The sequence below is a fragment of the Salvelinus namaycush genome, chromosome 11 (assembly GCF_016432855.1).
Source record: "Salvelinus namaycush isolate Seneca chromosome 11, SaNama_1.0, whole genome shotgun sequence".
NCBI classification, from domain to species: Eukaryota; Metazoa; Chordata; class Actinopteri; order Salmoniformes; family Salmonidae; genus Salvelinus; species Salvelinus namaycush.
Window position 1 is genome coordinate 5,883,954 of NC_052317.1, and position 24,076 is coordinate 5,908,029.

Sequence of the window (24,076 nt, forward strand, 5' to 3'; positions counted from 1 at the left end):
TTTTAGGAATTCAGTCTGGGTCTCAACTTACTGTTGAGGGTTAGAATAGTAGAATACACAGGGTGCATATCAAAATACTGTGCTTGGTTAAAACCCTGGGTATACAAATAATGTATTTTTCTTAGAGATATTGTCATGTTTCTTTTTGACCACAGTGGTCTGTGGTCACCACCTGCAGAATCACTCCTTTATTGGGGGTGTCTTGCTAATTGCCTATAATTTCCACCTTTTGTCTATTCCATTTGCACAACAGCATGTGAAATTTATTGTCAATCAGTGTTGCTTCCTAAGTGGACAGTTTGATTTCACAGAAGTGTGATTGACTTGGAGTTACATTGTGTTGTTTAAGTGTTCCCTTTATTTTTTTGAGCAGTGTATAAGGAATGCATTCCCAGAACATACCCCGTACATCAACTTTTCTTATAATATAGCCTTTTGGTGCCCTATGCGAGATCTGGTTGGGGGGCCCCCCACCTTGTGACAAAACATTTTTGTGGCTCCCCTCTTGACGGTGGAGAGAAACATTTTAAGGTTAATATCCTGCAATTCCACACATTTTGCCATGGGGCAGAGAGAAATTATTGCGGTTTTAAAGCACGTTTTCTACAATTCTACAAATGTTGTCATTGGGCGAAGACAACATTTAGCAATATTATAACAAATTTCATGCAATTATACTCATTTTCCATGGGGCAGAGATCATTTTTTGCACTTTTAATTAAAGCAAAACATGTTTTTATTTTGGGGGGTAGATCAGCTTTAATATTGCAGATAGATTGTAGCTTCCATCAAAGTAATTGTCTGCATAATTTCTAATCCCCCATATACAATATATATTTTGTAAATATATGTCAGATAACAACGCAAACATTGTTACCTGACGTGGCTAATTGAGTGACAGAGAGAAACATATCTTATATTAATAAATGAAAATAACATTTAATTAATATATTTTGTCTCAAATATGTCATATCATATCTTTGTAGGAATTGCACCACAATCATTCAATTGTGTATGTCATATAAGGTATCCCTTTACATTTAAACACGTATACAGTGTACGTACTGAAAATGGCAGATTTGGGCACTAATAAGCTCCTATGTGGTGGTGGTACAATATACTATACATGACGTCAGAGTTCTGGCTCTGCGCTTCACAGCACTGTGTGGGTTTTGACTGACAGCTGATCTGAACTTGAGCACTGAGCGACAAGTAGACCCGATCCCTCCCGGTAATAAGGCAACTTTTGCAAATGTTTTCTTGTCTGAGTGAGGGAAATGCTGTGAATTAAGATGGCTCAATATATTTTGAAAGATAATATGCTGAGGATTATAATAAATACCGCTTGGATGTTATAAAAAAATCCAAATGTGCTCTTCACGTTTCCAAATCATAAAACTTGTGGTATATACAGTGTCAACATTTCTGACACTATGTTTGATGTACAGTTACAAGATTACATGTCGTCATACCCTGGGTTGTTCTGAACAGAATGAGCATATGTTTGTTTATTATGTCGAAAATTTGCTGCGGCACGCACACTTAAATGCACTCATGACTCCTTTCTATGCGAACCCCAATTACAATCTGTTTCTCTGAATTGCCTTGTGAAAGCCAAACACTGTAATGTCGTATTTTGCAGAGATCTGTGGCCACTTGGAGACACCAGTTAGTCTTCTTACTCAAACCCTTGTAAAAAAAACAATATATATGTTTTGACTACCCCACATTTTCCAGGAATAGTCATCATGTTACTGAATGTATGCAGAGTATATTTTTCAGATTTCGTTATCAACAAATGCGTCAAAGTACAGTAAATATAAAATGCACATAAATCAACAGTGTAATGTTTTGATTCCGTCTTGTCAGGTGAACTGTTGTGTACTCACCTTTGGTCTAATATTTTTTCCCATTGTCTCCAAACTGTTCCCTTTCAATTGCTACCATGGTTACGCGTATGGTTTTCATATTTCTTCAGTAAGAATATATTTAATTTAGCCCTATTCATATACAGTGCATTCGGAAAGAATTCAGACCCCTAGACTTTTGCCACATTTTGTTACATTACAGCCTTATTAAAAAAATAGTTTTGCACACAATACTCTAAAATGACAAAGCGAAAACAGGTTTCTATACATTTTTGCAAACGTAGAAAGAAAAGAAAAATACCTTATTTACATACGTTTTCAGAGCCTTTGCTACGAGACTCGAAATTGAGCTCAGGTGCATCCTGTTTCCATTGATGATCATTGAGATGTTTCTACAACTTGATTGGAGTCTACCTGTGGTAAATTCAATTGATTGGACATAATTTGGAAGGCCTGTCTATATAGGGTCCCACAGTTGACAGTGCATGTCAGTGTAAAAACCAAGACATGTAGTCGAAGGAATCGTCCGTAGAGCTCCGAGACAGGATTGTGACGAGGCACAGATCTGGGGAAGGGTACCAAAGAATTTCTGCAGCATTGAAGGTCTCCAAGAACACAGTGGCCTCCATCATTTCTAAATGGAAGAAGTTTGAAACCACCAAGACTCTTCCTAGAGCTGGCCGCCTGGCCAAACTGAGCAATCAGGGAGGTGACCAAGAACCCTATGGTCACTCTGACAGGGCTCCAGAGTTCCTCTGTGGAGATGGGAGAACCTTCCAGAAGGACAACAACCATCTCTGCAGCATTCCACCAATCAGGCCTTTATGGTAGAGTGGCCAGCCTGAATACCAAGAGACACTTCTGGAGGAAACCTGGCACCATCCCTACAGTGAAGCATGGTGGTGGCAGCAAAATGCTGTGGGGATATTTTTCAGCGGCAGGGACTGGGACACTAGTAAGGATCGGAGCAAAGTACAGAGAGATCCTTGATGGAAAAACCTGCTCCAGAGCACACAGGACCTCAGACTGAGGTGATGGTTTATCTTCCAACAGGACAACGACCCTAAGCACACAGCCTAGACAATGCAGGAGTGGCTTTGGGACAAGTCTCTGAATGTCCTTAAGTGGCCCAGCCAGAGCCCGGACTTGAACCCGATCGAGCATCTCTGGAGAAAGCTGAAAATAGCTGTGCAGCGACATTCCAACCTGACAGAGCTTGAGAGGATCTGCAGAGAAGAATGGGAGAAACTCCCCAAATACATGTGTGCCACGCTTGTAGTGTCATACCCAGGAAGACTTGAGGCTGTGATCACTGCCAAAGGTGCTTCAACAAAGTACTGAGTAAAGGGTCTAAATACTTATGAAAATGTGATCTTTTTTTTATACATTTGCACAAATTTCTAAAAACCTGTGTTTGCTTTGTCATTATGGGGTATTGGGTGTAGATTGATTAGGGGGGAAAAACTATTACATCCATTTTAGAAGAAGGCTGTAACATAACAAAATGTGAAAAAAGTCAAGGGGTCTGAATACTTTCTGAATGCTCTGTAGGGCAATTCAGTGTATAGGGTTAACACAAATATATACAAATACACAACTGAGATATAAGGAAAAACATACCAGATCCTTATTAGATTACTTCAACAACAAAAAAATCATGATTCTTTTCGATATGGGTTTCCACAGACAAGGAGTATGCTGAGTCTTTCTTTTGGACCAGGAGGTAAGTTTGAAGGTGTGTGTTTGTCTGATGGAGCGACCTGCACATTATGAGTATTCTCCCAAAAAGTCAGGCCAGATCAGTGTTTGTGAAGGAAATGGAATAAAGGAAAGGAAGACATTGAAGACTATTTGGGCATACTGAAATGTAGATGTGGAAGAGAATCTGTCTGGGAATACCTTATATGGGCTCCCCTATTTGATGTTTTCACCACACCCTTGGTTTGACATTTGACACCTCTGACTCATCCCACATGACCCCTGACCTTGTCCTCTGACTGGCTATTTATGACCCTCCCACTGACCCTCTTGTAAATGGAGGGAGAGGAGTAGGTGGACTGCGTCTGAGTGTGTGTCACATCTACTCCCGCTCCTCCCCTACGTCGCCGGTATACTAACCACCAGTCCTGGGATTCATCATTACGCACACCTGGCATCAATCATTAGACGCACCTGCACGTCATCATGATACTCACCTGGACTCCATCACATTCCTGATTACCTCCCCTATATCTGTCACTCCCTTTTGGGTCTTTCCTCAGTCAGTATTGTTCCTGTGTTTATGCTTAGACGCTACTGTTATGTTGTCTCGGTTCATGTTTGTTGTTTTATTAAACGTTGCACCTGCTTCTCGACTCTCAGCGTCTCCGTTACAGAATACTGACTCACAACAGAAGGAGCAGGAAAACAGAATATCTCCCAGACGGTCGACGAGAGGGAAACCTAAGTCAACACCATGACCAGCTAGTACAACTGGGGACGGCTATGGAAGAGGTTCTTCGCAGTGTGCAACATCTCAAAGAACATACACTGGGTCGACTGGATGTAGAGTGTAAGCACAACAGCCCATTCAGCAACCCGCTCAGGTCAGCGACGCCTGCTTGTCCCTTCCGGATAAATATGACGGCACCCCATCTAAATGCTGTGGCTTCCTACTTCAGTGCTCCCTCTACTTTACACACAAGATGGGTGTTCCCACCACCGAGAGGTCCAAGGTTGCCACAGTTATTTCTCTGCTGACTGGGTGGGCGTTGGAATGAGTTTGACCAAGAAGGAGAGTGATGGAGTGCTGCATCAGATGACCTGGCCTCCACAATCACCCGACCTCAACCCATTTGAGATGGTTTGGGATGAGTTGGATCGCAGAGTGATGGAAAAGCAGCCAACAAGTGCTCAGCATATGTGGGAACTCCTTTAAGACTGTTAGAAAAGCATTCCTCATGAAGCTGGTTGAGAGAATGCGAAGAGTGTGCAAAGGGTGGCTACTTTGAATAATCTAAAATATAACATATTTTGATTTGTTTCACACTTTTTTGGGGGTTACTGTATGATTCCATATGTGCTATTTCATAGTTTGTCTTCACTATTATTCTACAATGTAAAAAATAAAAACCATTGAATGAGTAGGTGTGTCCAAACTTTTGACTGGTACAGTCTGTGTGTGCGTCGGCATGTTTGTTAACTCCTTTCTCCTCTACTTCAGGTGTGTTTGAACTGCTGTCCTTGGTGATCTCTGGGATGAAATCTATAATGGACAGAAATGAGGACTTTACGTTTCTTAAAAGCATGATCATGGAAAGGAGATTCCATCTACTGGTCAAGGTGAAACTGGCTTTAACTACTGTGACGTAATGGCAATGCTACAGTTATGTTATAGTAATGATATCTGAGAGTTTATCATGTACAATTACAGTATGTCATAGTGTGTAGCTATGGAAATGCAAGAGGGATGTACTGGGTAATATTCACTAGGAACTAACCGGAAGCAAACGGTCCGAAACAGGGAGGGACTACCTGAACTTTTCAAAATCAAATTTTATTTGTCACATACACATGCAGATGTTATTGCGGGTGTAGCGAAATGCGTTTTGTCTCTAGCTCCAACAGTGCAGTATTATCTAACAATGCACACAACCTAAAAGTAAAATAATGCAATTAAGGAATATAAATATTAGGATGAGCAATGTCAGAGTGGCATAGACTAAAATACAGTAGAATAGAATACAGTATATACATATGAGATGAGTAAAGCAGTATGTAAATATTATTAAAGTTACTAGTGTTCCATTATTAAAGTGGTCAGTGATTTCAAGTCTATGTATATGGGGCAGCAGCCTCTAAGGTGCAGGGTTACGTAATCGGGTGGAAGCCGCCTAGGGAATGTTCCTGAGTGGCCAAATTATAGTCGCCTTGTTTCCTCATTTTCCCTTGCAGAACGTTTGGCTGTGGTGTGCACTAATGAATACAACAGATGTACATCATCGGTGATGCACTGTAATAGTAACCCCCAGTGTCATAGCCTGACTCGTTCTCTTTCTCAGATCCACGCGAGGTTGAGGCGGTTTGGATCAAGGAATCCTGTCCCGGTCCGGGATAATGCAAAGAGTCTGGCCTGTAACGTAAGTCTTTCTCTTTGCACTCTTCCTTCGGATGGATGGATGAATGGATGGCTGGTTAAAAATATAGATAAAGGAAGAGATATTTTGCACAAGTGTCCCTACATACAGTGCCTTGCTAAAGTATTCAGACCCCTTGGATTTCTTCACATTTTATTGTGTTACAAAGTGCGATTAAAATTGACTTAATTGTCAACTACACAAACTCTGTAATGTCAAATTGTATTTAAGGTTAATAACAAAGGAATTACTAAAACATAGTTGTTGCATATGTATTCAGCTCCTTGAGTCAATACATGTCAGACACCTTTTGGCATCAAACACAGCTGTAAGTCTTCTTGGGTAGGTCTATAAGTGCTTTGCACACCTGGATTGTGCAATATTTGCCCATAATGTTTTTTTGAAATTCTTCAAGCTCTGCCAAGATGTTGGGGATCATGGCTAGACAGAAATGTTCATTTCGTGCCATAGATTTTCAAGCAGATTTAGTTAAAAAGTGTAATTTGGCCACTCAGGAACATTCACTGACTTGGTAAGCCACTCCAGTGTAGATTTGGCCTTGAGTTGTAGGTTATTGTCCTGCTGAATGGTAAATTCCTCTCCCGATCTCTGGTGTAAAGCAGGTTTTCCTCTAGGATTTTGCCTGTGCTTGGTGTCGTCCCGTTGCTTTTTATCCTGAAAACCTCGCCGGTATTTGCCGATGTAAAGCATACCCATACCATGATGCAGCCGCCACCATGCTTGAAAATAAGGTGACGTTACTCAGTGACGTGTTGTGTTGGATTTTCCCCAAACATAAGGTTTAGCATTCAGGCCCATTTAGCATTTTCTTGCAGTATTACTTTAATGCCTTGTATCATACAAGATGCATGTTTTTGAAATATTTTTTTATTCTGTATATTTGTATTTTCACTCTGTCATTGTGGAGTCACTACAATGTTGTTGATCCATCCTCAGTTTTCTCCCATTACAGCCATTGAACTCTGTAGCTGTCTTAAAATCACCAATGGCCTCATGGTAACATCCCTAAGCAGTTTATTTTCTGTCCTGCAGCTCAGTTCAGAAGGATGACTATCTTTGATGTGTCTGGGTAGTTTAGTACATAATCCACAGCATAATTATTAACTTGACCGTGCTTAGAGATATTCAGTGTCTGATTCGCTATTGTTACCCATCTAGCAATCACCACCCTTCTTTATGAGGCTTTCAAAAACCTCCCTGGTCTTTGTAGTTGAATCTGTGCTTGAAATTCAATGCTTGACTAAGGGACCTTACATATGTTGTATGTATGGGGGACAGAGAAAGGGTTAGTCATTCAAAAATCTTATCAACCCCTATTTATGAATTCATGTAACTTATTGTGTGATTTGTTAAGCCACATTTTATTCCTGAATTATTTTAGGCTTGCCTCAACAAAGGGGCTGACGCTATATTGTAGTTATGAATGTTGTGTTCTTTTTTGTGTGTGAATTGTTCTGTCACTTTGACATTAGAGTATTTTGTATAGATTGAAATTGAATTGTCTTTTTTTTGGTCTTGTGACAAATTGTGACAAAGTGAATATTTTTCATGACATCCATTGACTATGCAACTGAGGCAAAGCCTTGTTTTACAGTGATATTATTTTACATATCTCCTTTATACAGAGTGACATCATGGGACAGTTTTCAGCATTAAGGTGTTAAAATAATTTCACCCCAAGTGTAATGTTTCAGCCTTGAACTACCATTAATGTCAACTCTATAAAGTGACACTGAGAATTCCCACTCTCCCATAATCCTCTACTTCAAACCTCCCCTTTAAGTACCTTTCCTTATCTCACTCCCCTACCCCACTGTTCTGTAGTATGTCCAATGTGGGCATCCTTACTTGTGTCTAAAATGCAGAGTTCAGTAAACGGGTGGAAAAGATACAGTTGCGGTCAGTGACTCCTCATTTAATTTCACTATAGTTCCAATCCCTTTTCCTCTTTCCTTATGCCCTATCCTTGTTCCACCTCCCAGTCCCCTTACTCAAGGTCCTGTCTGACAGCCACTCCAGGCCTGGTTTAAATCGTCAATGTCTACTGAAGGGGCCAAACCAAAGAGCTGTTTTTCTTCAAAATGGCTTCTGTTTGCTCACAGCGGGAAAGTAATGACCTTCAGGCAGACTTATGGATTCTTTTGTGTGTGCACATAACAGCTTGAAGCACATTCTTAGAAAAAGGATTCTAAAACCGAAGGGTTCTTCGGTTGTCCCTATAGGACAGGCATTCCCAAACTGGGATACGCGCAATGCCGTCAGGGGTATACCAACTTAAAAACGTGATTCACATTTGGAAAAAATAAATCATTCTTCACATTTTCAAACAGTACATTTATATTTTCCAACTGGCTATACATTTGGGTGAGATTTTTTTTCCTCGCCTGAGCTGCCTCGTTTCACTGCCAAAAAATAAAATTAAACCATCTAGTATTCAGCGAAATAACACAATGTCAAATACAGGTAGTCTAGTCAAATAATTAACATCCAATCACATTAACTGTTACTCTCTCGCGGGAAACCTTCACTCATGCACAGACATTTAGAAACGAAACATGACAATTTGAAAAATAAGCCAAAGGAGTTTTTTGAGCGAGAATTAAGATGACTTTCGACTAGTAAGACATGTATGAAAGCAACAGATACCATTTAATAAGAAGGGGCTAGAAGCGTCTATCGTGAGCTACCGAGTGGTTAGGACAGGTAAGCCCCATACTATTGTGGAGGACTTAATTGTTCCTGCGGCTGAGGATATGGCTGGGACAATGCTGGGGAAAAAGGCCCAAAAAACTATACAGACAATGTCTTCATCAAACAACACTGTTTCACAACGCATCAGTGACATGGCAGGAGTTGTTTTGAAACAATTACTGTTTTGCATACAAACAAGTGAATTCTATGCGTTACAGCTGGATGAGTCAACAGACGTGGCAGGCCTGGCACAGCTCCTGGTATATGTCCGTTACGTTTATGGGGGGTCAACTAAGGAAGACATCCTCTATTGCAAACCACTGGAAACCAGGACATGAGGATATTTTTAAAGTACTGGACAGCTTTGTGACATCAAATAGACTTTGGTGGTCAAGATGTGTTGGTATCTGTACAGATGGCGCAAAAGCCATGACAGGGAGACATAGTGGAGTGGTAACGCGCGTGCAAGCAGTTGCTCCCGACGCCACTTGGGTACACTGCAGCATCCACCGAGGGGCTCTTGCTGCCAAGGGAATGCCTGACAGCTTGAAAGATGTTTTGGACACTACAGTGAAAATGGTTAACTTTGTTAAAGCAAGGCCCCTGCACTCTCGTGTATTTTCTGCACTGTACAATGATATGGGCAGCAACCATGTAACGCTTTTACAACGTACAGAAGTGCGCTAGTTATCAAGGGGCAAAGTATTGACACGTTTAAAAAAAAAAATAAGAGTCTAGCTTAAAGTTTTCTTTACTGACCATAATTTTCACTTGTCTGACTGCTTGCATGATGAAGAGTTTCTCACAAGACTGGCCTATCTGGGTGATGTTTTTTCTCACCTGAATGTTCTGAATCTAGGATTACAGGGACTCTCCGCAACTATATTCAATGTGCGGGACAAAATTGAGGCTATGATTAAGAAGTTGGAGCTCTTTTCTGTCTGCATTAACAAGGACAACACACAGGTCTTTCCATCATTGTATGATTTCTTTTGGTGCAAATGAACTCAAGCTAACGGACAATGTCAAGTGATATAGCGAAGCACCTGAGTGAGCTGGGTGCGCAATTACGCAGGTACTTTCCCGAAACAGACGACACAAACATCTGGATTCGTTATTCCTTGCATGCCCTGCCTCCAGTCCACTTACTGATATCTGATCAAGAGAGCCTCATCGAAATTGCAACAAGCGGTTCTGTAAAAATGTTATTTAATCAGAAGCCCTGCCAGATTTCTGGATAGTGCTGCGCTCAGAGTTTCTTGCCTTGGCAAATCGCGCTGTTAAGACACTGATGCCCTTTGCAACCACGTACCTGTGTGAGAGTGGGTTCTCGGCCCTCACTAGCATGAAATCTAAATATAGGCACAGACTGTGTGTGGAAAATGAATAAAGAGCAAAATTATTGATTATTATTATTTGTGCCCTGGTCCTATAAGAGCTCTTTGTCACAACCTGGCTCGTGGGAAGTGACAAACTCACACTCATTCTTATGTTTAATAAATGTATCGTATAGTGGGTGTGTGGCAGGCTTACAATGATGGCAAAAAACAACATTTGAGAGTGCTCTGACCCTGGTGCTAGAGGGTATGCAGCTGGAGGTTGAATGTTTGAAGGGGTACGGGACTATAAAAAGTTTAGGAACCACTGCTATAGGAGAACCCTTTTTGGTTCCAGGTAGAACCCTTTTTGGTGCCAGGTAGAACCCCTTTTGGTTCCAGGTAGAACCCTCTGTGTAAAGGGTTCAACATGGAAGTCAAAACGGTTCTACCTGGAACAAAAGGGTTCTACTTGGAAGCAAAACGGTTTCTACCTGGAACCAAAAAGGGTTCTTCAAAGGGTTTCCTATGGGGACAGCCGAAGAACCCTTTTAGATTCTAGATACACCTTTCCCCCCCACTGGAGGCTGTTCTTATCTGCCTTGGATGCATCTATGGGGAAACATTGCAACTGTCTTGAAGCAATAAGTTACAACAGTATCCCCCTAGACATCTTACCACAAAACACACCATCCTCATTGTTATATCAGAGGCTGCATACTGTGTCTGTGTGTCATAGTTGGCTGAGGAGCTGTGGACTCAAGTGGCTAGTGCGGAATGTTCAGAGTTGATCAGCCTGCTGTCCAACCCGCACATCAAGGTGAGTCTCCCATAAAGGATATGAAAGTAAATAATGTCAGACTTTCTCATTCAGTCAAACACACGCCTCATTCCGTTTCTTTTAGAGACACATTAAGGCTAGGCACCACACCCTAATAAGGTATTTTCCCCTCCCTTAATCATTTCACAATCAACTTTTACCAGAATGTGGACACAAATATAATAATTTTGGGGATTGCAATTCTTCTGAAATATTGTATTCAAATTTGCAAATTTGGTGATATTTGTATATACTGTATTTGCACATTACGCAAATACCTTTTTCTGGACACTAGATGAAGTCAGCCTACATTTTTGGGTTTCATGTTGTCAAGACACTCCAGGACTGAACTTACACATAGCCGATTGTGGATAAATAGGCCTACTTTTATCAACTTTCTATCTGTAAAAAATAAGTCTTATGATAACCACACAAATTGTGGGGAATGCAGATTCTTCTGAGGCTGAGAAAAATGAGTTGGCATGAAAATTTGCTTTTAAATTATGTGTGATTCAATATAGCAAGCTTTGAAATGATGGAAGTATGTCCATTTAAGTGGTTACAATTCATGACATTTTGATGTAATATGATAAACAAACGAAAGTATACATTTATCCCCAAAAAGGTACTTTTTGAAAATACAAATTTTAATGGACCAAAATACAAAGAATAAGTAGATGCAATAATGTAATTTTAGTCTGTGGTGCCTGGCCTTAAAGTAATCTGTTCCTCCTGCCAATGTTATTGCATGCATGTAAACACAAACATGGACGCACACACCCACCCACACACACACACAACCTCTGCGGACTAATCAACAGGTGCTGTTTCAGTATAGCCTATAATTACTACTAACACGGCCCATGTAGTTGGCGAAAAATGTATCCAGGTGTGAAATGTAGTTTTGTTTCCCCCTCCCTTCATCTTCCCTTTACACAAAGCTATTAGCATCTTCAAATTAGCATCATTAGCAGCAAAGGTAACATAACCAATCATGTTCATTATTGTCATTACAACTGCAGCCAGTCTGCATCGGGCAGAGAAAGAAACTGAGCGAATAAAGGTGCAATCTAGGTTTGGTGCAGCAATTTTTGGACTTAAGTTAATTATATATACCAACTGAGTCTTGAAATAACAACCTGTTTGAATCCCATATTGCCCTTTAATGCATGTGTTTCTATTCAATCCTATTGACAGCATCAGAAGCACTAATATTCTGGAACTGTTCAGTCGAATTAAAAAGCAGACACAGCCTGGTTTTCCAGGGCTGCAGTGGAGCTCGTTTATTAACGAGGGATTGTTGGCAGCCCAGGAATGCGTCCCAAATAGCACCCTACTCCCTATGGGCCCTGATCAAAAGTAGTGCACTATATAGGGCAAAAGATGTCATTTGGGACAACCCAGGACTTCACTGCAGATTTATTTGGATAGCTTTAACGACCTGTTTGTTCCTGGCTCTCACTTGGTGGCTCACACGTATGCGTGTTACTGGATGTTTTTTTAGTTTTTTTTAAACCTGCTATGAACTGACCAGTATTGTATTGGCCTTTTTATTCTCATCACTATGGACAGACGTATCACAAAGAGACCGACAGAGGGATAGATAGATATGTGTATTCTCTTCTTCCTACCTGGACCGACCGTCACTAATAGACACAGGGTGCAAAATGACTGACACCCTTGATGAAGATGAGCAAAAATGATAAGTAGAAAATAAATAATTGACGTGTGCTTAGGGTTATTGTCTTACTGGAAGATTCACTTGCGGCCAAGTTTCAGCCGTCTGGCAGAAGCAACCAGATTTTTGGCTAAAAATATCTTGGTACTATGTATAGTTCTTGCCGTTGATGCCGTTGACCTCAACAAGGGCCCCAGGAACAGTGGAAGTGAAATAGCCCAATAACATCACAGATCCATCACCATATTTTACAGTAGGTATGGGGTTCTTTTCTGCTCGTGCATTCTCATTTCCACACAAAACCCACCACTGGTGTGCGTGACTAAATAGCTCTATTTTCACGTCATCCAACAAATGTAAACGCCTGACGTTTGCTAAATGGCATTGGCACTTGGATTATAAAGGGAAAGGTAAAGAGGGATACCTAGTCAGTTGTTCAACTGAAATGTGTGTTCCGCATTTAACCCAACCCCTTCTGAATCAGAGCGGTGCAGAGGGCTGCTTTAATCGACATCCACGTCTTCGGCGCCCAACTGGTGCTTCGGTCAGATGACGTGAAAATAGAGCTCTTCGGCCATGCACACCAGTGGTGGGTTTGACTTCGAAATAAGAATGCATTATAGAAAAAGGCTCAGTGCCGTTAACCCTCGCATGGTGAGGTTTTGAAAACGAGGGTGTCAATCATTTTGACCCCTACATTTTTGAGAAATACAAATATTACTTGTTAAACTAAATCTATTTATCTGAGCAACTGTATTAGTATAAAATAATATGAATTCCCCCCCCAAAAATTAACATTATAGCTCAATATTTGACTTTATTTTATACAGTTGTTTTTGCTCGTCTTCATCAAGGGTGTCAATAAATTCAGACGTCGCTGTATATGAAAAGCTACTCTCGCTGTTTTCTAACGTCCTCTGTCCAGGGCCTTCTCTCTGTTCACGACATAGTAGCACAGAAAGGTTATGACCCCGAGCTGCCACCCCTACCTGATAACATCGAAGAAGAGGATGAGGACTCTGTGAAGATTATAAGCCTGTTCAAAAGCCAGGAGCCACTGGTGAGTGGATCATGGTCGTAGGGATGAATCCTTAATTGAGATCTCTCGTTAGGATTGTGCTCATGCAGCCTGAAATCAGTGCCATATGTAGGATATTTGTGCACCTCCATTTAGTATGATGTATTACATTTTTGTTACGTTACAAATTAAATAAAAGGATGTTGGTCGGGGATGATGGGTGGGAGTATAATATGACTGTCTGGCAACCCAAAGTTTGCATGTTTGAATCTTGTCGGGGACAACTGTATGATTTGACCTAACCGTTTTCTAACCTTCCTTATTCTCCTAACTGATACGTGAATTCTCGCTACATTAGCCGCTAACATTAGCCACAAATGCTAACAGCTAGCGGGATATATGCTGCACCGGCAAGATGGAACAGCACACTCCGGTAAGACGAGGGGGGGAGGTCTGTGCATATTTGTAAACAACAGCTGGTCCACAAAATCTAAGGAAGTCTCTAGATTTTGCTCGCCTGAAGTAGAGTATATTGTGATAAATTGCAGGCCACACTACTTGCCTAGAGAGTTTTCAGCTATACTTTTCGTGGCTGTTTATTTACCACCACAGACAGATGCTGGCACTAAGACCGCACTCAGTCAGCTGTATAAGGAAATAAGCAAACAGGAAACCGCTCACCCAGAGGCGGCTCTCCTAGTGGCCGGAGACTTTAATGCAGGGAAACTTAAATCAGTTCTACCAAATTTCTATCAATATGTTAAATGTGCAACCAGAGGGGGAAAATTTCTAGATCACCTGTACTCCACACACAGAGACGCGTACAAAGCTCTCCCTCGCCCTCCATTTGGTAAATCTGAACACAACTCTATCCTCCTGATTCCTGCTTACAAGCAAAAATTAAAGCAGGAAACACCAGTGACTCGGTCTATAAAAAAGTGGTCAGATGAAGCAGATGCCAAACTACAGGACTGTTTTGCTATCACAGACTGGAACATGTTCCGGGATTCTTCCGAAGGCATTGAGGAGTACACCACATCCGTCACTGGCTTTATCAATAAGTGCATCGAGGACGTTGTCCCCACAGTGACTGTACGTACATACCCCAACCAGAAGCCATGGATTACAGGCAACATTCACACTGAGCTAAAGGGTAGAGCTGCCGCTTTCAAGGTGCTGGACTCTAACCCGGAAGCTTACCAGAAATCCTGCTATGCCCTCCGACGAACCATCAAACAGGCAAAGCGTCAATACATGGCTAAGATTGAATCATACTACACCGGCTCCGACGCTCGTCTTATGTGGCAGGGCTTGCAAACTATTACAGACTACAAAGGGAAGCACAGCCGCGAGCTGCCCAGTGACACAAGCCTACCAGACGAGCTAAACCACTTCTATGCTCGCTTCGAGGTAAGCAACACTGAGGCATGCATGAGAGCATCAGCTGTTCTGGATGACTGTGTGATCACGCTCTCCGTAGCCGACCTGAGTAAGACTTTTAAACAGGTCAACATACACAAGGCTGCGGGGCTAGACGGGTTACCAGGACGTGTGCTCCAGGCATGTGCTGACCAACTGGCAGGTGTCATCACTGACATTTTCAACATGTCCCTGATTTAAGTCTGTAATACCAACATGTTTCAAGCAGACCACTATAATCCCTGTGCCCATGAACACAAAGGCAGGCCTAAATGACTACAGACCCGTAGCACTCACGTCCGTAGCCATGAAGTGCTTTGAAAGGTTGGTAATGGCTCACATCAACACCATTATCCCAGAAACCCTAGACCCACTCCAATTTGCATACCAACCAAACAGATCCACAGATGATGCAATCTCTATTGCACTCCACACTGCCCTTTCCCACCTGAACAAAAGGAACACTTATGTGAGAATGCTATTCATTGACTACAGCTCAGCGTTCAAGCTCATCACTAAGCTAAGGATCCTGGGACTAAACACCTCCCTCTGCAACTGGATCCTGGACTTCCTGACGGGCCGCCCCCAGGTGGTGAGGGTAGGTAACAACACATCTGCCACGCTGATCCTCAACACGGGAGCTCCCCAAGGGTGCGTGCTCAGTCCCCTCCTGTACTCCCTGTTCACCCACGACTGCATGGTCAGGCACGACTCCAACACCATCATTAAGTTTGCAGACGACACAGTGGTAGGCCTGATCACCGACAACGATGAAACAGCCTATAGGGAGGAGGTCAGAGACCTGGCCGGGTGGTGCCAGAATAACAACCTATCCCTCAACATAACCAAGACTAAGGAGATGATTGTGGACTACAGGAAAAGGAGGACAGCGCACACCCCCATTCTCATCAACGGGGCTGTAGTGGAGCAGGTTGAGAGCTTCAAGTTCCTTGGTGTCCACATCAACAACAAACTAGAATGGTCCAAACACACCAAGACAGTCGTGAAGAGGGCACGACAAAGCCTATTCCCCCTCAGGAAACTAAAAAGATTTGGCATGGGTCCTGAGATCCTCAAAAGGTTCTACAGCTGCAACATCGAGAGCATCCTGACTGGTTGCATCACTGCCTGGTACGGCAATTGCTCGGCCTCTGACCGCAAGGCACTACAGAGGGTAGTGCGTACGGCCCAGTACATCACTGGGGCTATGTTGCCTGCCATGGTACACCCAAGTGATCATTGTGCGTCAGGACGTCAGAGTCGCAGCACATAAGAGCCTAGTGTGTGCCAATGCTACTTCTCGATTATCGCTTTTAAGAAAATACTGCAATCATGTCTACGTCCCTTGGCGTGTTTTACTGTACCGCGATTTTTACCCCCTACACCTTTCAGATATAAAGAAAAGGCGGTATAGAGAAGTTTGTATGGTAAAGATTGCAGGTTTTGTCTACATATAAAAGGGGTAAAATAAGCAAACCAAATCATACGAATTGCCCTGAGGCCAGGTTGGCTCATGCTGCAACAATATGGGACATGTGCTGAGGGTTAAAGCCATAGAAAATAGCTTTTAAGAACATTCCTATTGTCAATTTATTGTAGTCTATCTACAGTGACACATTGCAGAGTTTGAGCATTGTTGTGTGTGGGTCTCTCTCTCTGTGTGTGTGAACAATCGCGGTTGGATGGTATTTCCGGCCAATAATAGAAAACATACCGTTATGCAGACTGATAAGTATTACCAAACTTACACGTATGGAAGTTTCTGGATCTGTTTTATTGATGCAATGTGCCGCCATTTTTCTGAGCCGTAATGCAAAGTTCTCCACCCCGACGTGACCTGATTGTTGGTAATGGCATGAGATGCTGTGTTTCCAATGTGTTTCCCCCCCATTGATAACATCTGGTAAAAAATTAAAAAGGTGTGATAACCTCTCCAGCTATGTGATTATGTCCATCACACACTCCCAAAATGGTTCTGTCTCTAAAATTGCAGTGGCAATAAGTGACATTTAAGGCCTGGGGTAACAGCATCAATGTTCATGGCTTTATTAGAAGATTGCTTATTGGGAGCAGCAAACGTTGAGCAGACATGATTGTTTTCTCTGTTATTAACGTCAATGAAGACCTTGTTGTACCATTCCGTCTATCTTTGTGGCCCTCACTCACTTTCTCATCCCTCCTTTTTTTCTTCATGCTCCCTTTGTTTATCCAGCTGTCTTCTCTCTCTCACTCTCTTTCAGGGGGCCACCATAAAGAGAGATGAATCCACTGGAGCTATAGTTGTAGCAAGGATCATGAGAGGGGGTGCTGCAGACAGAAGTGGTAAAAATAATTAAAAAGTGAATTGATGAACAATGAAATTGTATCGATAATATATTACATTGGGATGCGTGAAGCTTACTCCCCAGCCTGAAGTGTCCCCACTTGCGCCAGCAAATAGCTAGCTTTTTGAGTGGCGCCAATTGGTAAGACACTTCAGGAGGGTGGTCACGTGTGCTTGCAAGGCAGAGGTCCCGAGTTCTTGCCAGGTATGGGCCGAAACAGGAGGAAATGGTACTCACTAAGCAAGCAGAGTGATGTCCTTTACATATATACAATGTAATAGCAGTGTAATCATACATTTATAAAACGTTACAGAGAAATTAGTGCTCTTTAATCAAAGATATTTTGCAGGTCTGATTCATGAGGGCGATGAGCTAAGGGAAGTCAATGGAGTCCAAATGGAGGATAAGACACCGGAGGAAATCATTCCTATTATGGTGTGAGTGTGTGGTCTGTAAGTCTGGCCAAGTGTCACAGGAATTTCATAATTCCTATATGTGTTCATTAATTAACATCACTCTGTCTGTTTATAAGAATTTGTAAGATTCTTATTTGTATAAAATAGACAGGGACCAGTCTTATTAAAATTAGATAATAGTATTTATTCTCGGAGCACGCTCCCATTGAACCACGAACAACAGTTTATATACAAAATATGACATCATTGGTCACAAAATGAAGCTCCTCCTCTCGACCAAGACAAAACAGGTTCAAAAGTTCATTCCAACTCCCCAGCGCACACACATGACACACAATATAACTAGATTAACTCCTGAAGTTTCACCATAATTTATTACCACTTTAGCAGACAGCTCAAGATAATGGAAGACCTAAGGAGTCACTCGCTGCCTTATCTAAACATCCCAGGGCTAAGTTGAGTCGGTTCAACCATAGGTTAACAATCCTTTTTGCTTACTTAATAACCCACAGCACATACTTCTTTAACTAAGTTGGAATGGTGTTTATTATGTTTTAATTACACCTTGTTCATGCTACATAATCCCTTCCTTATGAATTAACATTATTAATCAGATATAATAATACAGTGTAGAGTTCAATTAATTATAGTTTTATCTAAATGTAGACATTGTTTAGTCATTATTCATAAAATTCCTAACACCAAGTGAGGCTAGTGTCTAGCTTAGATGTAATGTCAAAATTTTGATTTCCGCCTAAATAGACATACCCAAAAGTAACTGCTATTCGTGTGTAAATACATGATTCTGACATGCCCAAACTTGGTATATTTGGAAAGAAGACATCTGGGAGATTATGAGGAAATGATCAGAAGATAGATAAGAGTTACATAGTTCAGAATACACAAGATCAAGCATACACAAAACAATCCTTTTTTAAAATGTTTTAAAGTAATCTTTCATTGACAACCTATAAATGAATTATTGATGCCCAGAGCTGGAAACACATCAGATGGCTTCCACAACATGTGAACAATATCAGAAAAAACTGGGATTGATAGACCTAACAACTAGAAACGGGCAGATGTTTAAGTGGTGTCAGTGTTATTAATTCCAGTGCTATTACACATTTACAATCCCTAAATGCTATTTGTTCAGTATAAAAACACAATTTCTACCATATCAACCTCACTCAAACATTGTGGTGGTGTTATGGGGTATATAGGGTACATTCAAGTGTCCTTTCAACCTCTCCAAAGTGTCTGCATGTGATAATTGCACTGTTTTTGCACACTGGATGTGCCTAAATGTTATTGTTCACTATAAAAACTAAATGTCTACAACACCAACCTCTCACAAACATTGTGGTGGTGTCGGGGACATACAGGGGATATCCAAGTGTTTTCATCACATTTTTCATGGCCTGCCCTTATACATTCGTATTCCCATATATGGTAGTAAGACACCAAATATTTTAAGACACAGATCAATAGCCAAGATACTCAGCTTTCCGCAGACGCCCTGCTTTTGCAGATAGGAGCTACCGTTCTCACACCAGACTGAATTGAATACAATAAATCAAATAGGGTCACCAAATATGGGGACTTTACATTTAAGAGGCTAGCTGCTTGTAAGCTTGGATCATTGTATGTATTTGCTTGCATCACACATCACTGATGTGTTTGTGTGGTCTAATGTGTACCTGTCTGTGTGTCAGTCAAGTCTACATTCTGTGATAATTTTTGTGCCAGGCTCAATCGCAGGGAGAGGTGACGTTTAAAGTGATACCGGTACCTGGCATCAAGGAAGAGCTGTCAGCCAATGAGACTATGGTAAAGCTATCGTGCTCTGCTTATATTGGTTCTTTGGCATTTCAGACAAATAACAGTATCAGAGTATGAGATAGCAACATGACAACCATATACCACCTTCACAGCACTTTCTCCTGTTGTTGAATCATTGGTAGCAGGTAGCCTAGCAGTTAGAGCATTGGGCCAGTAACCGAACGTTGCTGGTTCCAATACCTGAGCCCGAGACAAGGTGAAAAATCTGCCGATGTGCCCTTGATCAAAGCACCTAACCCCAATTTGATCCAGGGGCGCCGTACTGTTATTGCTGACTATGTAAATTAACATATTTCATTGCACGTATCTGGTAAAAAAAAATTATGAAGTAAAGCTCTTGTGTTTTTTGTTGTGGTTCTCAGTTATTTGTGCGGTCGCTCTTTGACTACAATCCTGAGGAGGACCCTGCCATCCCCTGCAGACAGGCAGGGCTGGGCTTCAAGAGGGGGGACATCCTTCAGATCGTTAACCAGGAGGACGACACCTGGTGGCAAGCCTGTCGTCATGGTGACAGCAACTCCCGAGCAGGACTCATCCCCTCCAGGCAACTTCAGGAGAGGTGGGCCTCCATGTCCATGGTCAATCTATGCACAGCCATTCATAACTACCCTCACATCAGCGTTTGTGTTAGTTTGACTTGTTGTGTAGTTTTCTTAACTCCAATCTTAACCATTTTATGAACTCGAGAAAAGTTATTTGACAGCAATACAAACCGCTATTGTACGTCTATATCACTTTGAGATGACATCTCAAACACGAGAACAGGCGTAACTGTTCTCTTTTTCTTTCCTTTAGGAGAGTCGCTCTCCAGCGGCCCAAAGCCTTATTTAAACCTCAGAGAGTCCCCAAAAAAGTGACAGGTGATGATCTCTCCAATAAACCCCCACCTGCAGGGAATAAACAGTCATTTAACACTCTCCCAGGACAAAGGCTGAAGGTCTAAGGTCATACCTGAAGGTCAAGGTGAAAGTCACACGTCAGGGCAATGCCACATTTACATTTAAGTCATTTAGCAGACGCTCTTATCCAGAGCGACTTACAAATTGGAAAGTTCATCCTGGTCCCCCCGTGGGAATTGAACCCACAACCCTGGCGTTGCAAGCGCCATGCTCTACCAACTGAGCCACACGGGACCACATGTGCAAGGGAATCCCTTAGGACCGCACCAAGGTCAATCCATAAAGCATCTCAGAAAAGGTCCTAGGAATCCTGTTAAAACCTGTTTGAAGACATAGCTTTTATTTTTTACCCATAAGAGTATTCTCAGCACTTACAACCAATGTTCTATTCTGTTTGGATACAGGTCCAGATCTGGGTTAAATACACAATACTTTGAAATACTATACTGTAATACCATATTACTTATCAAATTTTCACAAGGAGTAGCTCAGTTAATCAGTTAACATACTCAAGCACTATGTACTATGTCAGTGTTTCCCAAATGGTAGCAACTGATGGGTCTTGAATAGTTCATCTAGGGCAGTGGTCCCAAAACTTTTCTGAGCCGAGATCACTTCTGAGTCAAAATGAAGGCTGAGATCTGCCGCTCAGATTTTTAAAAACATGACTTAAAAACAGTTCTGTAGCAATGACGTCTGTAGTAGGCTATATGCCCAGTACATGATCACTGCATATTGGATATGCTTGAATTGCCCTGCCAATGTTGTTCTTCTTATACCATTTAAAAAATTATATTTCAAAACTTGAGGTATATGATCACACCGGTAATAGATAGATCATCATTTGTTGTGTTACTTGTGAGGCAAGGCTGAGTGAGCATAAATGTAAATTATGTGCTTTCTTTATTTTACTTGACTGATTGTGCCTGCTGCATCTGATTGCCAGTCTCAGCGGAGGGAGAGCGAGCATCAGAGGGTGAAGGCGGCTAGGCGAACCGAACAAATGTGCTTGCATACTCTCTTAAAAGACCTTCACTTGAAAACAATTAAAAGTGTCAATAGTACTGTTTGTCCATCTTGAGATGCCATAGCCTGTATATACTTCCTCAAAGTAGTCAGAATTATTCTAAGATAACACAAGAATCATTAATTGACATTTTTGTTAAGGAGATCTTAGTCACACAATTTAGCATTTAATTAAGATGTTTGGTGCAGTATTTCTCAAGTGAGAAAATGTGTATGGAAACAAGTCGTCTATCGTTGAATGACAACAAATACTTAATTGAAGAATCCTTACCAATGACCGACGAAGGGGCGTAGACTTCAGCTCCCAAACTTCGGCTTGCCCCGAGAAAATATTTTGAGCGCACGAACAACCCAAAAAATCCATTGCCAAAGACCAAAACGAACAAACACGTGACAAAATGTCATCACAATATAGTTTTCATGAACTGTAACGAACTGTTTCGGATGGGAAGCATGCGGGCGCTTGCACAAATGTATGTTACTTCTTTGACCAGAGAAAGTAAAATATCACTTGATATTAAAAACACATAGTCGCTAATAATAATAATGCAAGCCTATCGATACACTTTGCTGCTCATACATTGAAGCTGCAATGCTGGATGCAGCATAAGTGTAGGAGCACATTTCATGGCTTATAAAAGTGTTGAATAAAACTTAAACATGAACTCACTCACAAAAACAGCAGCTTTTTGCTGTATTCCTTAATGGTCTGTCTCTAGTTAAGGTTTAAGACGTTTTTAAATCACATTATCAATTTATTTTGACACTGTGATCTAAGCAATCCGATTGGTTAGTGGTAGGTCTATAGGTGCACTTGATTTGCTCTCCGGGCATGCCGAATAGGCAGAGTTTGTACCTTCAGACACATTAAATGGTTCAAAATGCCAGAGCGAATGTTTGGGGGCCGGGAAAATAAATATAATAATTTCGACACTGCAAATTGAACATAAATAAGCCCAAATCAGATTGTATTTGAAAATAACAAAAATGTTATAGCTTGATTGAGACACGATCACATATCTCTTTTTTTATTTTGTGGGAATACTTGGGAATAGATTTCCTAAATTAAACACATTTTTAGCTGAATTCCTGGTGATTTTACAGTCTTTTTTTACCCAAAACATTTGTATTCTTATTTTTTGTTACTAAACTTTCGGGCCCCCCAAAAAATCACTCGTGGGCTGATTTTGGCCTGCGGACTGCCTGATGCCAACCCCTGCTTTATGGGCCTATTTATGAACCACTGTTTTATAAGTGTAGAGACATAACTAACTACTGTCTCCATGATTCACTATTCTTGTTTTGTATCCATGCTTCTCAGAAAAGGAGGAAGGTACTGCTTGCTTGTCATAGTTGGTCTTCTTTCGCTTTATGTTTCTATCGAACAATGTAAAAAAAACTTTTTACCCCCTGTGTTCAAAGTAATAATATAAAAAAAGTAATGCACTGTACTGATTTGATTAGGAATTAAAATTATGTTCTGTTCCCTCCCTCTCTCCAGTGTTCTGCTCTCTCTCTACAGTGGTGGAGGATGCAGACTATGGAGCTATTACTGGAATCCACATCGGTGAGATGTTACCTTTTCCAGGGATAGGGATGAGGAAAATGTATCACCTCCTTACTACCAATAAGATCCAGACACGGAATGAAAAACCAAGCAGGGGTTGAACTTGAGACGGACTAGAACCAAAAATCGACCCGGGCATTTCTAACATACCTGCCCATTTCTAGACAGACCCATTAGGTTAAAGATGGACCAGCCCATCTGGCATTATCCCGAACTGCCATATGGCCAGTCTGTTTCTGGTTTGAAAAAAAGCTCTATTTACAAACCAGATTATTCAATCCGTATGTACTCCCCAGAGATATAGGGGAAGCCAAGGAAAGATAATGAGTTTTAAACAGCCAGATCATTTTCCCCATTTCTTCAGATCCCTTGGATGTGTTTGATGTCGGTTTAGCAATAGTGTGTGTGTCAGTGCGTTTGTGTGTGTGAGAGAGAGAGAGAATGTGTGTGTGTGTGTGTGTGTTTTGCTTTATCAAAACTTAAAATGCATTTCCCAGACAGAATAATAGAAACAATGGGTAGCTGTCTGATCCTTGTTCATGGTCACCGGTGCATTATTAGGTTTCAAGCAGCAAAATCATGAGAAGAATAGATACCCACATATTTGAATAGAAACCTGCATATTTGAATAGATACCTGCATATTTGATGTCAATGGAATCCTCGTGTATCATTTTGCACTCCTGCTTTAGGTGTGACTGAGTTAAGTGTCAGGTGTTGTTTATTATTGGCTACTGAAGTTACAGCATGTCATATCTTTGTACTGCGCATGTGTAGTGTCTGTCCAGATTCCAGAACAGGATGTGGTAGCGCTCTGTACTTTCTCTGAGTCTCAGCTCCAAAGTGCTATTGATTGTTTAATGGATGCCACACGACTGACAGCACGCTAGCTATCAATCAAATGTATTTATAAAGCCCTTTTTATATCAGCAGATGTCACAAAGTGCTATAAGAAACCCAGCCTAAAACCCCAAACAGCAAGCAATGCAGATGTAGAATCACGGTGGCAAGGGAAAACTCCCTAGAAAGGCAGGAACCTAGGAAGAAACCTAGAGAG

General features: G+C 41.4%; 1 protein-coding gene across 1 annotated transcript in view; it reads left to right on the forward strand.

Annotated features, from left to right (window-relative positions):
* Nucleotides 1-4,352: 4,352 nt before the first annotated feature.
* Nucleotides 4,353-24,076, forward strand: part of LOC120056236 (MAGUK p55 subfamily member 7-like) — a 42,767-nt gene continuing 23,043 nt past the window's right edge. The window contains exons 1-10 of the mRNA XM_039004487.1: nucleotides 4,353-4,419; nucleotides 5,071-5,189; nucleotides 5,909-5,986; nucleotides 10,751-10,831; nucleotides 13,435-13,569; nucleotides 17,187-17,268; nucleotides 17,620-17,705; nucleotides 19,436-19,516; nucleotides 19,891-20,087; nucleotides 20,324-20,388. Coding sequence (XP_038860415.1) covers nucleotides 4,353-4,419; nucleotides 5,071-5,189; nucleotides 5,909-5,986; nucleotides 10,751-10,831; nucleotides 13,435-13,569; nucleotides 17,187-17,268; nucleotides 17,620-17,705; nucleotides 19,436-19,516; nucleotides 19,891-20,087; nucleotides 20,324-20,388 — 991 coding nt within the window. The remainder of the gene's footprint in view (nucleotides 4,420-5,070; nucleotides 5,190-5,908; nucleotides 5,987-10,750; nucleotides 10,832-13,434; nucleotides 13,570-17,186; nucleotides 17,269-17,619; nucleotides 17,706-19,435; nucleotides 19,517-19,890; nucleotides 20,088-20,323; nucleotides 20,389-24,076) is intronic.